This window comes from Aureobasidium subglaciale, assembly GCF_000721755.1.
Source record: "Aureobasidium subglaciale EXF-2481 unplaced genomic scaffold scaffold_45, whole genome shotgun sequence".
Taxonomy (NCBI): Eukaryota; Fungi; Ascomycota; class Dothideomycetes; order Dothideales; family Saccotheciaceae; genus Aureobasidium; species Aureobasidium subglaciale.
The window spans coordinates 40515-56254 of record NW_013566950.1 but is presented as its reverse complement, the minus strand read 5'-3'; the positions used below and the strand labels follow the sequence as shown (position 1 = coordinate 56254).

Sequence of the window (15740 nt, the reverse complement as noted above, 5' to 3'; positions counted from 1 at the left end):
GGACCCGAGATAAGAAACGGCCAAGGTTGCCTCTTGCGAACATGATTTCCCTAACATGTTAGACGTCTGTCCCATGCACCACTTTGCTCTATATACAGAACTAGATTGACTCTTCAGCGAGCTTGTGTCTGTCCATCGAGGTTTGGAAGGCTGCAGGTCGAATATGGTCGACCAAGCTTCAGAAAAAAGCATGGCGGGGAGGTTGATCCAAGGTCCACCCAATCGAATCCAAGGAACCTCACATGCACAAATCCAACTCGCTCTCATAACCCAGTCGTCGCAGTCCAAAAGCCACCAAGTAGAGCTGCATAGACAACATCGATGCCTTGCTCATACTCGATCGGTTTGTAATCCTGCCGGTTGACAGATGACAGAAGTTTCGATGCTGGCTCGGGTCGACTTGGTTCCGAGTGGCCGGGAAAAGCGGGTTTAGGACAGCCTTGATGCTCACTAATATGAACGTCACCATGCCCCATGCTGGCAGACTCTCTTTCCTTTTATCTTGTTGTCTGTCTGTAGTAATTTGACTTGTTGCAAGTACATGTATCTGTAACAATGTCGTCGAAAACAGTTCGAGACTTCCTCCAGCGTCACCCACAGCAGCGTTTAGAATCTCCTTCTCGAGGCACAAGTGCTGCACTTCACGTATGAATCATCGAGGAAGAAGAGCCAGCGAGAGGAAGTATGATTGACATAAACACAGATTCTGGGTCTTTCCAGTTTTGCATATTCATTCTACTGGCTAGAAGCCAATCCGAACCCAGTCAATGACTCTTTTGGTCGACACTTTCAACATCTGACCATTCTCGGTCTGAGTCTTGCTACATTGACCTTCATCATTGGTCTACTTGCCGACCTAACCTTGTCGACTAGATTGTTCAGGATCAAGAACATACTTTCGGTGACTAGTGCTCCCATGGAAGTATTGATTAGTATCCTATACTGGGGTCTCAAAGGCGTATGTTGAGCTTATAACACGTGTTATAGCATGCTGACTAACAGATCAGATTGATGAAAGTCTTGTTCTTCCAGAGTGGGCTCCTAGGATCCCATTTGGTGCCGACTTCTCCTTCCATGCTGCACCTTCAATAGCACTTATCTTGGATCTGCTCTTCTTCTCTCCACCCTACACTGTCTCTGTCCTTCCGGCTCTAGGTATTAGTAGTGGCATTGCTATCTCATACTGGTTCTGGGTTGAGGAATGCTTCAAACACAACGGATGGTACCCTTACCCCATCTTTGAAGTCTTGGACACTGCTGGTAGAATCGGTCTCTTTGCGGGCAGTGCTGTGGTTATGACAATCAGCACTCTCTGCTTGAAGTGGACCTATAATCGTGTCAACATGCACGCCCAGGATATCAGGAACAAGCCCAGTTGAGAGGATTCCCGCTTCTTGCACACGACAATACAGGTAGACAAATAGGTACAACACCATGGCACACATTTTCACCAATCAAAGGCCGACTGAACGAAGACAACAATGTAGTGTAGAAAGTCCGCATCGAAGCGGATAGAAGATCATATTCTTAGTGTTGAGCAAAACACCCACTCTGGTTTCAGGATCATGGATACCCAATAAGGCTCCCTGTACAAGACCCCCCAAACACCGATACCATGGCCCCTCAAGGCCCCCAACCACTAACGCCGCATCAATGCATCACTGGCACAGGTGCAATACAATGTAATCAACATCGACAGAGAAAGGAAAACATGAAAAAGAATAGGCGACAGAATCAGCGGCATGAACAGAAAAACGCTCGGAAGCAAGACTTTGCCAAAAGCAAAACGCCGGAGAAAGGAGACAGTGTCGTAAAGCAGTGGGGGGGGGTTTATGCGTTGGCAATGGGCTTGGTCTGACCCTTGCCAGCAAAGACACCGGCACCGACAGCTTTGCTGATACCGATGCCAAGACCGCAGGCGATGGCGACGATGAAGGCAGCGACGATGAACTTGAACCACAGTCTTTGTCTCTTGTCTGTGCCGACCCACCAAGCGTGGATACTGCTGCAGCCGCAGGCTCTTGCTGCTCTGCGCTTAGCACGCTCAGCTCTGTCTTGGTTGCGGAGAGTCTGCTTTGTAGGCCACATTGTGCATTCCTTGGTGCGACCATCAAAGCTCAATCTGGATCCAGTAGGAACGGCGGAGACGGGAGCCATTTCTGATGGGAGGTTGAGGTCTGATCCGACGGGGTTGGATGTGATGAAGTAGCCCTCCTTGCGGGCAGACTCGAGGTCGGTCTCGCTGACACGGTCGGCAGGGAGTGTTTGGCGAGAGATGTCGGCAGAAGGTGTGGCGTAGAAAGGAGTCAAAGGTTCATCCGACGGTGCGTCGACAGTGACGACCGGGCTGAGCGACTTGGGAGTGTCGAACACATTGGGAGCGAGGTGGTTTTGGGTCTTTGTGGGAGTGTCGACAGTAGCGCCGAAGGTCACCTCATCTTCGAGGTGGTTGTAGTTGGAGGAGCCCATTGTGGATGATGAAAGGTCAATGGTCGTCAAGAATATTGATATCGACGGTCGATGGGATCTCTAGTTGATGTGGTCGGAAGAAGATCAGGGGGTCGGGCGAGAAAGGCGGAGACGCGGCGGCTCTTGAGTCGTTGTTATCGTGGATGGTCGATGGTCGATGGTCGATGGTGTCTGTGGTGGTAGGGCAGTGCACACACTGAGGCACGTTACGCAAGGCGAATGGGGAAACGACTAGTCAATGAGGCAGAAGAGGAGTCGGCAGGTATAAGAGGTGTGGACAAGAAAAGCCGCTACGGTAAAGGCGTCACGCTGCTTCAAGAACAAGAGGTGCGAAGTCAACGGGGAGGGAGGACGGACTACTCTGAGCACGGTCGTTTAGATACGGCTAAGACCTACGCGCAAATACGCCCACTTGCTTTGCCCAAGCTAACATCAATTGCCTCTAGCGCTTCAGATTAATTTTTCTCGGGTTTTATTGAACATGCTGCAAGCCTTCCAGCCCGTGTCAGCTCCATGTGTGCTGCTGGACTCGAATTTGTGTGGCTCTCGTCCGCTCTGGTCGATTTGCGAGGCCAGACCCCAGCTACCCCTGAAGGTCCGCACATCTCTCTGCGCCAACAACGGTCGGCCTCTCCCCAGCCTGAGTCCTGGTCGCAGTCGCCTCCACTGACTCGGTCCCAAGTTCCAGAAATCCTGTTTAATCGAGCAAACACTTCTGCCACTGTCATAACGACATGCTGACGAATTCTTCATCATGCTTTTCGACTTGACAGGGAACCCCTCAACAAAGCCGAAATTTCCATGCCGCAATCAGACAACACATCGAACGATTCGGTTTCAGCGCATTTCGATAAGCCTGCAATCAATTTACCCTAGAATCGGCCCGCTTAATCGAGGTCTGGGGAAGGTCATTCTTGAACTCCCGCGGAGCTTAGCGTGGACTGGTCGGCGCTGGGCGTTCTCTCAACCTTTGGCCCAGAAGTGCTTCAGACACGTTGTGGAGGCGTGGCGGGTTTAAACAACCCTCTGTCTTTTGCTATCGCTATGACAAGGCACAATCCAAGCGACGTTTACATGTTTGCTGATAGGCCACCGCCACGCCGCTTCTGGGCCGTCGTCGATATGTCACACGTCCTTGTGGTTCGTCGGTAGCCTAACAGACATCCAAGGAAACCTGACTTGACGGCTGTCTCACCCACGCTGGATTCTACGTTGATCTGGTTTCTCGAATCCTTCTTTTTCCAGGCACATTCGTCATGCTTTTGTAGTCTCCACGGGCTTGCGACGATGCGCTGTCCAAAATTCGTAGTGTTGCTAAACTCTGCCGCGCGTGTAGCTGTAGAACCGCGCGGTGAAGCTCTGAACGTTCGTATGAAGATTCGTGGAGAGGTGGTGCGTCGCACGAACTTGGAATGGGCGCACGCTTCTTCTAGATTGAGTGACATTGTGTATTCGTTTAGCTTATCTGTGGCACAATTTGGTGCGCAAGCTGTCTAATAACTACGAAAGTGTCTGTAAAGCGATCACCCATGCATACAGTCTCTCGAGGGGGGTATTGTTCATGCAAAGTCCTGACTCGAAACGCTGGAGAAATCGATAAAATATGCTGCACGCTGAAGGCGGATTGCATCGTGGCGGAAAACGTTAATCAGTGCAACGCACACGATGCACTCTTTTGATGTCGAAGTGACTTTGGCCACGTTCAGTTATCGACGCCGATATGCACGTTCTTCTCACCGGGAGGGAGGATCTTCTCCTCCTTCTTGCCCTTCAAGTTGGGCAACTCGTCAACTGCCTCTCCGATAATTCTCAAAGAAGTCTCGATTTGCTCCTTGGAGATAACGAGCGGCGGTGCCAGACGGATGATGTTCTGGTGAGTAGGTTTGGCCTGCAGGAACGTTAGCCTGGTGTTTCATCAATCGATTAGTGAAGCTTTTCTTACCAAAAGACCCTTCTCCTTCATCAACATGCAGAGATCCCATGCGCTGTGGCCGTTGGTCTTGCTCTCATCGATGACGATGGCGTTAAGCAGACCCTTTCCACGGATCAAGGAAATCATCGAGTTCTTGGCCTGGATGTCGCGAAGACCTTGTCTGAACAGTTCACCAAAGACCTGGGCTTGCTCAACCATGTTCTCTTCCTCGATAATCTCAAGCGCTCTGATAGCGATGGCAGAACCCAGAGGATTACCACCGTAAGTGCTACCGTGAGTTCCAGGCTCGACGGTGAGCATGACCTCCTTCTTGCCAAGAACAGCAGAGACGGGGTACATGCCACCACTGATGGCCTTGCCGAGAAGAACAAGGTCAGGCTTGATACCACTCCACTCGTGGCACAGCATCTTACCAGTACGAGCGATACCAGTCTGAATCTCGTCACAGATCATAAGGACGTTGTGCTTGTCGCAAAGCTCGCGAACCTTTACGAGGTAATCCTCGTCCGGCACGACGATACCAGCCTCACCCTGGATGGGCTCAACCAAGAAAGCGGCAGTGTTCTTGCCGTGCTCCTCCAGTACCTTCTCGAGGTCGGCGACGTTGTTGTAGCGGATGGGCTCGTTGTTGGTGGGGTTGGAAGAACCGATGTTGGGCAGGTAAGGGCCGTAGTTATCTCTGGACTCGGGGTCGGTGGACATGGTGATGGCAGCGAACTGGACATGTGTTAGCGATACCCAGAGGTGAGCCATCATTTGCACTCACTGTTCTACCGTGGAAGTTCTCCTGTGCAGAGAAAACCCATGCCTCATTCTCCGGAATGCCCTTGACCTTGTAACCCCATTTGCGTGCGATCTTGACAGCAGTCTCTACAGCCTCGGCACCAGTGTTCATAGGGAGGACCATCTCGAAGCCCAACATTGAAGTGACCTTCTCGGCAAAGCGCGGGAAGACATCGTTGTAGAACGCGCGAGAGCTGAGTGTGAGTCTTGAGGCTTGGGCAACAAGGGCCTTGACGAGTTCGGGGTGGCAGTGACCTTGGTTCACGGCGCTGTATGCGGACAGGAAATCGAGGTAGTGCTTGCCTGTGTACTGTTAGCATGTCTTCTTCTAGTGATGTGTCGGTGGCTGGCATGCGACGCAATGCACTGATGTGATTCGGCGTGGTTCGAACCTGCTGGAGGAACAATGCAGGCACCTCCCTCTCGCAGACCAAGACCGCGACCAATTTCATTACTGCGCGCCGTGCGAGCGCTACCATTCAAATTCCGATCAACTTACCTTCGGGATCCCAAACATCAACTCCCTGTGCTCTCGAGAAGACCACAGGCAGGGGGTGGTAGTTGTGGGCAGCGTATGCGGATTCGGCGGCGATAGCAGTAGCAGAAGTTGCTGAATGATAAGGATCAATCTGCTTGTTTCCGACAGGCTTGAAAGACTCGGCCTCAGCGTTGAGCGAGTCTTTTGGCGAAGTGTGAATGGCGATGGGTGCCATGATGTGGTAGATAAATTGTTGATAGTGGGGTTATCGCGGGGCAGATAGGGTCCTAGGAATGTAGAATGTGGACAATTGCAGCAAACGATGCCGGGGAAGTTGATTTCTAGGAAAGGTGAGGGAGAGAGAAGAGAGAAACGCTGAGAAATGAAGGAATTTGTAGTGAAAACGTGTTCGCCAGCTAAGAAAAGTGGTTGCGGCTATACATGCGCATAGGGTCAATTGAAGATGGAGGTGACCGCTAAGCGCAAGACCAGACGAGATCAGAAAATCTGGGGACCAATCGGTTTGCTAATGATAATAATAATGGCTGTCTTTACCGCGCCAGACGCCGATTGCGGATCTGAATAGCTGCGACTGCGGAATGGGGTTTCTTACCTTTTAATCATCGTCGCGACGACGACTTGCATTATTTGCACCTCAGTCAACACAGCAGCAGATACAGGCATCAAACTCGATCACTGCGTGCAATTTATCGTCTTGGTCCTCCATGGGGAAGACGAAGACGCTCGGCCAGCACTTGCCCTTCTTGGCCATTTCCTTGACTAATCGGCTACCACATGACCGAGCTGGCGATTGATCACAGGTCCGGCTTTGCAGGATGTGAGGATCGAGTACATGATTTATCTCATCGACTGCCAATCTCGGTAGCTGATGTACACTTCCTACCTCTCCTGAGCACATCAACCTGCTTATTCACGACGAAGGACATGAGCTTCCACGCGGCCCTGCCCTAGATACCAGAAAAGGACCGCGATCTGTACTCTTGAACAGACTCAAGTAGCATGCGCTTGTTATAGTGAGCATTATTAAGTCTTCTTGTGCTGGCCTGTCCGACGTCTTGGAGGTCAACAGACATGTCCGGAGCTGGGTGTTCATCTCGGACGGGATCTCCTCTGTCAAAACTTCACGCATGTCTACAAGGCTCGGAAACCTCACGACTCGGTCACTATACCATTCACGAGCAAAGACGAGAACTGGTATTTACACGGTATCTTCCAATAATCAGAGATGTGATCTGGATTCCACGCACGCCTGCAATCCAGCATAGCGTCAAAGCAACAATGCAGCACGCAACACAATTTTCGTGATCATGTATCTTACGCCACCTCCATGATGATGAGAATGGAGTACCGTCGAACTGCAGGGAGGCATGGTGCTTCTCTGGATCAGAAGCTCACATGCAGGAAGTCAACAGATCCCAATGGACATGGCTATATTTCATAAGAGATCGTGCCTTCATACAGCTTCGTGTAACAAGGTGTAGCACATGGGAAGGGCATTGCTTAGATACCTTGTAGGACGAGAACAACACTCCAAGAGTGTTTTTGCGACAAGGGGAGACGTCGTCATTGTTCCTAGGATACTGTCTAGACACAGCTACACGCATAATTCTAGCAGTGGGGAGTACAATCGTTCTAACCATGATTCTAGCTTGTACGCTCATACGGTGAGACTGGTCACTTGCAACAGCGGTCTCATCTCAGTCCTTTGTCCAAGCAGTAAGCGAATGTTGGCACTTCCCACGAGGACACCGATCCTCTTGGCAAGCTCAGCGACGATACTATGTGCCAATTTAGGCTGCTTAGACTCGGCAGGTTTCCAAAGGCTAGTTTCTGAGATGCTCAGTCTACCGGGTGGACTGCAATATCTAGGCCTGAGTCTTGAGTGGCAATGTGCGGCTGGCAAACCTTGCCATTACCGTCATCCCAGCATTGAATATGTTCAAGGGACTACTACGAGTCTGGGGCTCAAGATAGCTCCGTCTTCATCCATTCAGTCAACAAAGAAATGAGACTCCCAACTGCACTGTTCAAGACAGTGTCGAGAACCTTTCTGCTTGAGACATTGACCAGTAGCTTCTAGTCCTGGCTCGACGCCCGATACGTATATTCATCTCGACATGCTCTCTTGTAAACACCTTCCAAGCTGAAAATAACAACACGTCTTCCAACCACGAGTTTCGTCAGTCCAGACAACCTCTCAAAACAGAATAACACAACAACAAACAGCCAGTAACGATGCTCTCAACATTCTCCATCCAAATCTACCAGGTCGTGTGTATGTGGCACATGATTGACTGCCTCTATGCCATCCGGGACGCTCCTCTTCGCGCTAGCCTTGGTTTCTGGTGCGCCCTCCTCATGAGCGTCATTGGACCCAAGCCTCAAGGGCAGTTCGCCTTATTCTTCGCCATGGTTGCTCTCTGTATGATATGCTTTGTGTGTCGTCGCTCTGGCGTCAGGGTGGATATCATTATAAACCGCGGTGCTTGATTTGTATCAGCAACAAAGACCTGTGGACACAGTGGAGACTGGACTCGATGCAGAGAGGTCTCGGTCAGGGGGCGGTGTGTGTTCAACAAATACCCGACGATGTCTAAGATACGGACTGCCATGGAGCGTGTGCTCGCCTGACAAAAAGTACTGAAGTCATGCAACAAGCTATTTGCATTTCGAATATCGCTGACAGCAATCTAGCACAACCACACATTGGCAAGGTCTCGCACAACATCTGAACGAGGCACAAAAGAGGATGCAAGAAATAAGGGACCGAGAAGCAACATGCTCATAAACACAGACACAAAGCAACGTTGTAAGTAGTGGAGAAGCCACATCTGAAATTTCTCGATTGGAAGCATTTTCAGACATTCGCTAGGGATAACGCTAAGAACAAGAGGCTTGAGGGATATGAGGCAGATCGTAGGGTATCTACAGCATGACAACACCAACACCACCACGATGTCTGGCATCGACTTGGTTCTTGTTGTCGACACCGGAGGGCAGGTCGGCTGTGCGGTAGTTGAAGAGGTAGTAATGGAGTTGACCGTCGCCGGGGCCGAACTTTTGGTCGGTCAAGAAGAGAGGGTTGTCGAGGAGGGTGAGGGCGTTGAAGACATCGAACTTGGCCTGTACGAATCGTTAGTTGTTTGTATGGTGAAAGACTGTGTATTGCAATGCATACCTGTTTGGCGAGGATCAGAGCGTCCTTGACCAGCAAGTTCAGACGCGTCTTGAGGACATCGTCGTCCTCTGTCTGTTTCTCAAAAGCACTCTCGGTGGCGTAGTAGAAGAGGTAAGCAGCGCGGATGGTGCTCGAGTGACTAGCGTTATGAATGACGGAACTCTCGAGGCAGTAGAAGCTGAAGAAGTCGGTGATCTTCTTGTTGGAGTCCTCGACGACATAAGTCCAGACGACGCGTTTGTTGCTCTTGGGATCAGACTCGTTGTCCAGGAACCAGTGGAGAACTTCCTCCTTGTTGAACTCTTGTGCCATCTTGACACGCTTCATATAGCGTTCGAGAAGGTCGGTGACTTGATCGGCATCTTCTGCTTTCATCAGGCGCAGGCCAGGAGTGACAGTACGCTCAGGCAGACGGTACTTTGAGATTTGACGCATCTTTGTGCTTCCATGAGGGAGCGGGCTGAAGCCGACGTTATAGAGCTTCTCCCAGTCAAGAGCACGATGGAAGTAGCGGCAACTGGCTACAGGCTTGGGCAGGACAACACCAGCCGTGTAGATAGCCTGGTAGATGCCCTCGAGATTGCAACGGCGGGTGATTTCCATGATCAAGACGGGAGCAAGACGCTTGCTACGTAGCTTCTTGTGAATACACAGGAAGTTGATCTCGGCAGTGTTGACGAGACGGTCGCGGACGTTGAGACGGACAGGGACACCCGAGATGAAAGCAACAAGCTTCTGAGACTTTGAAGCGCGTACACCAACGTGCCATGCCTTGCGCCAGCCGGGAGCCTTGAGAGCCCAGTTGAGTGTCTCGTTGAGGTAGTTGAAGCGGAACATGGCCTCGTCATCTTCGACGTAGTGGTTACACAGCAGCTCTTGAACCTCCTTCAATTCGTTCTCCTTCAGAAGATCGACCTCGCACCACTCGAAGCCGGCAACCAAGGGAGAGGGAGTTGTGGGAACCTTGGCAGGGTCGACGTCCTTGATGGGGCCTTCTGTAACCGACTTCTTTTCGACGGCGGCCTTCTCGTCAAAGCGAGGAACAGGCTGGGTAGACCAGAACTTGTAGTTTGCCATGTCCTTTGCATTCTTTCCCGAGCTCATGCCAGTCATTACGTCGGCGGCACTAACAGACTTGAGTAATTCACGCATGCTACGAGCATCGAGGGAAGCGTTGCCCTTGAGCATTTGCTGAGCGAGGGCGGGGTTGCTCTGAACGAGGTTGGCAATGTCTGAGTCGGACAGCTTGTTGATGGCATCCTGAGGTAGAGGATCTTCGGCGGAGGTGGGAGCGGCGGAGGACTTGGACGACGACGTGACTCCAGCGATGGCATCCTTGATCTTCTTTGTCGTTGACTTCTTTGCGTCTGCTTGTGTCGAGTCTTGGTCTACGTCGGTCTTCGGTGCGTCCTGGCCTTCGCCGAGCTTGAGCTCCCCGACAGCCTTGTCCAAAGCTTCCTGCTTGACAGGCGCGTCGACGGGTTTTGATTCTTCCTGAGGCATGTTGATTTTTGGTCTAAACAAGTTGCTTGTTGCATGTGCGCGAAGCTCCAGATGGTGGGGCAGTCGCTCACTCGCCCGGCACCCGGCTAGGGCAACCTCGGTTCAACTTTCCTACTTTTCCCTCCTTCACATGATATAGTTCTTGTAAAACATACTCGATCATGTCCAACCATGTCAAAGCCTCTCACGCATGCAAACCACACGAGAGACTAGGCCGTATCAACAGCTCTACAAACAATAAGGGGTTAGGAAGCTCTGGGTTGAATCTTCTATAGACCTAATCCCAGTACTTGATCAATCCATCCAAGGCACCTGTGACAACCTTGGACGTCTCCTTGGGCTGCCACTGCGCAGCAACAACAGCAGACTCACTAGCCTTGATCTTGTGCCACATCTTGCACGTCTTCCAATCATAGAAACACACGTAACCACCGCTATCTCCCGACATGACCATGCCTCCATCAGGACTGATGGCCACATCGATGGCATAACCAGCGTTGTTGTGTCCACGATAACTCTTCTTTCGGTTCTGTCGGAATCTTTCCGTCGAGGCGTACACGACGATTTGGTTGTCGGAGCTCTGGAAGGCCACATACTTGCCCGAGGGATGCGAACTTGAGCGAACCATAGGGAACATGTATGGTTCGGCAACAAACTTGATTGGGACAGGAATGCCATATTCCCAAGCACGTAGACTCTTGTCGTCGGACGTCGTCATGAAGCGGCGGTTTTCATCGCAGAAGGTGATTGTGTTGACGGGCCCCAAGTGATGGTCGTACTCTTGCACCGGTGACTCTGCAGGCTTTCTCGTGTCGAACTGTACAATCTTCTTGTCGGACATACCAGCCAAAAACTCGGTGGCTGTACTTTGATCTGGTTGGAAGCGAACGACGTGAGGTGTTGCGCCAGTGCTGAAGCGACTGATACATTGGCCCGTCTCTGTGTCCCAGAGCTTCATCTGTCTGTCGAAAGAGCCTGTCATGAAGCGAGAACCATCGTAGTTGAAGCAGACGTCCGACACGGACTTTGTGTGGCCAGAGTAGGTGCGCAACAGTTCGCGTTGGTGGTAGACGTCCCAAATCTTGACCTTACTATCCGCAGAAGCTGAGAGGAGCAGATGGCCAGCGTCGGGAAAGAAGCGCAATTGGGTGATGGCTTTCGTGTGTGACTTCCAGGTATGTAGCAACTTCTTGGGCGCATAATTCTTGTAGTCGTCGGGCAAGTCGCCTCGTAGATCGACATCCAGATCCTGTGGCACATGCATATATGTCCTGCCCTGGTAGTCGTACTGCTGGCTTCCGTGGAACTCAGTCGTCTCTCTGGAGCCGTCCGACTCTATGTAGGCGGTGCCAGCCTTTGACGGAGCGGCGGGTTGCGGCGCAATGTCGTCCTCTTCATATTCGACCTCGACCTCCTCTTCACTGCCTGAGCTGTCGTCCGGTCTTTCTACCTCGTAACGTGCCCATGGTCCCTTGTATGCGCTTGCGCCGTAGACAACACTGCTGTCGCCCTTTCCTTCTCTCTTGCGCTTCTTAGTCGGCGGTTCGTGGTTGGCTTCGACTGCTCGGTGTGCGTTGCGGAAGGCCGTTTCGCTAATGACTATCTCATCGGCATAGCCAGTGGGCACTTTGCCTTTCGTACTCGTTCGTTTGGCCAGTTCAAGTTGTTGGTCTGCCATTTTTGATGCTTGTTGAGGAATGTCTTTGTAGAAAGCGCTGCGTCACTGCTGAAAGCAGAAAGCTTGGACATCCGGATCGAATGTCAGGGTGACACACTTCAACGAGGTAGAGGTCGCAACTTGCGAGTTTTGCTCTGCTGCCTGACTCGGCACTTAGTCTTCCTCGAGCACCAACGCTCACTAAACTAGGTACGCTGCGGACGAGGCTCGGCTCAGGTTATACTGCCACAGGCTTGTTCCAACGGATATCTGTCCTGCTAGGCAGTTGAGTCATTGCATGTTTCGCAGGTCACTTTGAAGGATCAATATGCATGGCGTCAGGCATCCAATGCCAGCGTCGGGTACGACCAAGGAAGCATCCTGCCATTCGTTCCTCGACCCTTTCCACTCTGCACAGAAGCTCTCTCATCTTGCTTCTCTTTCTTCTCATTTGTGCTTGTCTGCCTGAATTGTCCCAGCATACAAGGAGGGCGACCACATCGCCATGACTTACAGCATCTTAAATCTGCCGCCGGAGCTTGTGGAGAACATACTGAGCCGGCTGGAGCTTCACGACATCTGCAACCTTCGTCTTGTTGACCGTACTACCGAGATTGTTTCTACCCAAGCGCACTTCAAATCATTCTGTGAAAGCAAGACTATACACCTCAGCCAGGATGCACTTGCCAAATTCGTCGCGGGAACGAATCATAATCGTCTCGCTTACCTCCTACAAGACCTCCGTCTCGACCCGCCATCAGATGACCTAAGTATCGAGAACGAGGATGCCACTGATGCTAATCTACTATACTTGGCGTTCCTGTCCATTCACAATCAGTCGGAGCAGCGGTGTCTTCGATCGCTGGACGTAGAGGTGCCTGAAACAGAAACTCTAGAAGCCTCTTTGAAGAAGGTCTACTTTGGTGTCCAGACCAATTCACGCTACGCTGCTGGTATTCTTGCTGTCAGAGCTACGCTACGTGCACTCAAAGACAGCGGTCTGCGTGTCGAAAAGCTAAATCTGCTCTACGACAGTGTGAGATGTAGCGTGCCCTGTGACGTGTTCGAGAGCCCGGCTGGCTCTGCGCTACCTTCTGCTACCTGGTCCCATCTTCGTTGCTTGTCGTTAAGCCTGGCAAATCATGAAGAGGGTGCCTCAAGCATCCGCTCGACATCACCCACAGAGGCTGCTATACAACGACTCCAGGATCTAGTCAATTTCTTCACACTCATCTCACATGTTGAAAAGCTTAATCTGCACTGGTACAGTTCAAGAGGAATGTCAAGTAGCGACGCCGACCTGATAGAGTAACAATGGTTCGATCATGTATCCCAGGCAGTCTCTTTCGACAATCTCCGAAGCTTGACCTTGCGTGGACTTCACGTTAGCCACTTGGCCTTACAAAAAGTGTTGACGGTGCCCTCTCTAGAACGCGTGCAACTCGAGGAGATCCATCTTGGGAAAGAGGGTGCTCTTCGGCCATTGCTCGACTGTCTGACAGCGCCAAACAGAGCACTAATTACGTTCTACCTCGACGATATATGGGAGCATCGTCTAGTGCACTTCCTCATCAAAGGAACGCCAAAATTTCCCTCCACAGTGCGGCGACTAGGGACAGAGATTACTTTGCCCTTGAGATATCGTATAAGCAATAGCCGGAGTCTTGGCTCGCCCATGTTGAACAGTTTGATCATGCAACGTCGTCGGGACTTCGGATAATGTTTTGCATGGTCTGGAAACACGGTAGTAACGTTTGTAATCGCATATGTCTTTAGAAAGCATCGCTCATCATTCAATCTGCCTCAAGACTTTGCAAGAGCCACCGATGATCCTCCAGGATGAATTGGAGCTAAGCTCAATGATGTTGCTCATGTCCATTGAACGTCAGACATCTACAGCCAGGTGTGGTGGTGTAATATGCTCCTTCGCACCTTCCTCGTTCGTATCACGGGGCACCGGTTGTAAACATAGTCATCGTAGAAGGCCTATAGCGAACAGAGGGTGAAATCTTTCACCGAGTTTTTGGCTGGCTTCCTTCCCTCAGGAAGCGGTCGAAGCCGGTGAGACAGTTGTTCGCGAAGAGGTATGGGTCGGGAGGATCGATGACAGAAGGATTAAATCACAAGCAAGAAAGATGAGCAGTAATCAATGAGGTTCGAAAGAGGTTGTTTTCCAGCACTATCAGATTCCAAAATATCCTACTTCATCCTGCCAAAAGTCTCTACTCCATGATATTGAATGCCAAAAGATGATTGAAAAGTCGAAAAGATGTTTTCCTGCCCATGTCCATGTCTTTGTCTGCCCTGAACTCTGCCCTGATCTCCATGTCTTTGTTTCCTGTTCTGATGATGATGATGATGATGACGGAACAAAAGCTCCTCAAATATTTCCCAAACCGCTCGCCACCACCCTGTAAAAACACCAAAAATCAAACCCAAGACACCCAGACATCGCTCATATTAGTCAAAAGAACCAGCAAAGATCAACCGAGAATGCGATTGCAAGTTCTGACGCCCCAAACACCCAAACTTTTCAAGCCGAGTGACCATATGCAGAGAGCCAAAACTTGAGCAAAACACCAAAATTAGCACACCTCAACCACCATCAGCGAAATTGACGTCTGCCAGCAGCATAAGCCAAATCGGGATGTTTGCTTTTCCAACCACCAAAAGAAAAAAAGTCACCATTAACTCGACCAAAATTTTCTTTGTTTTTTTCCCCACGTTCAGAAGAGCTTTCTGCACAACATCCACGACAGCAAAAACCACGCCGATTTGAAACTTGAATTCTTTGAAAGCTGTCTGAACATGGCGCAAATCTCATAGGCAGTACATCTCTGCGCATTTTATGGAGCTTTTCCCAAGTTTTCCATGTCAAAATGCAGCAAGAGACGACGCTGAGCTGGCCATACAGTATGCGATCGCAGAAGAACAAGAACAGGGATCATAATTGCAGTGTTCTTGGTGAAGTGAACGGAGTGAGCTTGAAAGTCAACGTACTTGTGGTTCTTTTTTGAGGAAAATTTGGTTTCGCGCTTAGTTGTTCTTCCTTAGATCGTGTACTTTGCATGGAGAAATGAGCTGGCATTGTTGCAAAAGATGACCTCGCTGGTGATGAGCTTGTTGAAAAGTCCGAGTGGTAGGCTAGTTGATCTCGTTTCAAGGCTGTAATCCTCAATACTGTGTTGATGAAGCAATGCAGAGTGTTTTTGGCAGATGATTGGCACCTTTCCAGAGCGGCAAGTTGCGAATTGGAGAAAAGGTGAGTTGCTGAACGCTGAAACGCCGAAACTGCCTGCTCTGCCTTGAATCTGAACCTGATAGGCGTCAATTCTCGAACCCTTCTCAGTCAGTCACAAGCGCACTTACCTTCATAGTGCCAAAACCTCATGATTTGTTGAATGAAAATGCTTGGGTGGTATAGAAAAGATGAAGATGAAGAAGAAGAAGAAGAAGAAGAAGAAGAAGAAGAAGAAGAAAAAAAAAAAAGGTGTGAAGTGGTTTTGATGATGAAATAGTGTCGAAAAAGTGGTTGTTATTGATTTTGATGATGAAAAAATGGTTTTGTCGAATTTTGATGGACTTGTTGGCGAGAAAGTGGTTGTGGTCGATTTAAATGTCGAAAAATTGGTTGTTTGCAGCTTGTGCGATGAGATGGAGTGAATTGAAAGTTAAAAGGAAGAGAATGGGCAAAATTGTGCAAAAGTGATGAAGAGTT

The 15740-nt window shown here is 50.4% G+C and overlaps 7 protein-coding genes across 7 annotated transcripts; 3 read left to right on the top strand and 4 right to left on the bottom strand.

Moving 5' to 3' along the window:
- Window positions 1-555: 555 nt before the first annotated feature.
- Window positions 556-1379, top strand: AUEXF2481DRAFT_71601 (uncharacterized protein; the record flags this gene model as incomplete). The annotated part of the gene is made up of 3 exons (XM_013483347.1): window positions 556-645; window positions 704-958; window positions 1008-1379. The coding sequence occupies 3 exons, from the start codon at window positions 556-558 to the stop codon at window positions 1377-1379; spliced, it is 717 nt and encodes a 238-aa protein (XP_013338801.1).
- A 451-nt stretch (window positions 1380-1830) lies between these two features.
- Window positions 1831-2469, bottom strand: AUEXF2481DRAFT_34087 (uncharacterized protein; the record flags this gene model as incomplete). The annotated part of the gene is made up of 1 exon (XM_013483323.1): window positions 1831-2469. The coding sequence occupies one exon, from the start codon at window positions 2467-2469 to the stop codon at window positions 1831-1833; it is 639 nt and encodes a 212-aa protein (XP_013338777.1).
- Window positions 2470-4171: 1702 nt separating this feature from the next.
- AUEXF2481DRAFT_48802 (uncharacterized protein) lies at window positions 4172-5898 on the bottom strand (the record flags this gene model as incomplete). Its single annotated transcript, XM_013483340.1, has 4 exons — window positions 4172-4357; window positions 4412-5119; window positions 5169-5488; window positions 5685-5898. 4 exons carry the CDS (start codon window positions 5896-5898, stop codon window positions 4172-4174), a joined length of 1428 nt encoding a protein of 475 aa, XP_013338794.1.
- Window positions 5899-6875: 977 nt separating this feature from the next.
- On the top strand, window positions 6876-7806 carry AUEXF2481DRAFT_574578 (uncharacterized protein). The gene has a single exon (XM_013483354.1). It carries the CDS (start codon window positions 7169-7171, stop codon window positions 7691-7693), a length of 525 nt encoding a protein of 174 aa, XP_013338808.1. The 5' UTR covers window positions 6876-7168; the 3' UTR covers window positions 7694-7806.
- An 803-nt stretch (window positions 7807-8609) lies between these two features.
- AUEXF2481DRAFT_71621 (uncharacterized protein) lies at window positions 8610-10365 on the bottom strand (the record flags this gene model as incomplete). The annotated part of the gene is made up of 2 exons (XM_013483349.1): window positions 8610-8807; window positions 8863-10365. The coding sequence occupies 2 exons, from the start codon at window positions 10363-10365 to the stop codon at window positions 8610-8612; spliced, it is 1701 nt and encodes a 566-aa protein (XP_013338803.1).
- Window positions 10366-10642: 277 nt separating this feature from the next.
- AUEXF2481DRAFT_48800 (uncharacterized protein) lies at window positions 10643-12043 on the bottom strand (the record flags this gene model as incomplete). The annotated part of the gene is made up of 1 exon (XM_013483339.1): window positions 10643-12043. The coding sequence occupies one exon, from the start codon at window positions 12041-12043 to the stop codon at window positions 10643-10645; it is 1401 nt and encodes a 466-aa protein (XP_013338793.1).
- A 163-nt stretch (window positions 12044-12206) lies between these two features.
- Window positions 12207-13820, top strand: AUEXF2481DRAFT_575314 (uncharacterized protein). The gene has a single exon (XM_013483353.1). The coding sequence runs from the start codon at window positions 12528-12530 to the stop codon at window positions 13332-13334; it is 807 nt and encodes a 268-aa protein (XP_013338807.1). The 5' UTR covers window positions 12207-12527; the 3' UTR covers window positions 13335-13820.
- Window positions 13821-15740: the final 1920 nt, after the last annotated feature.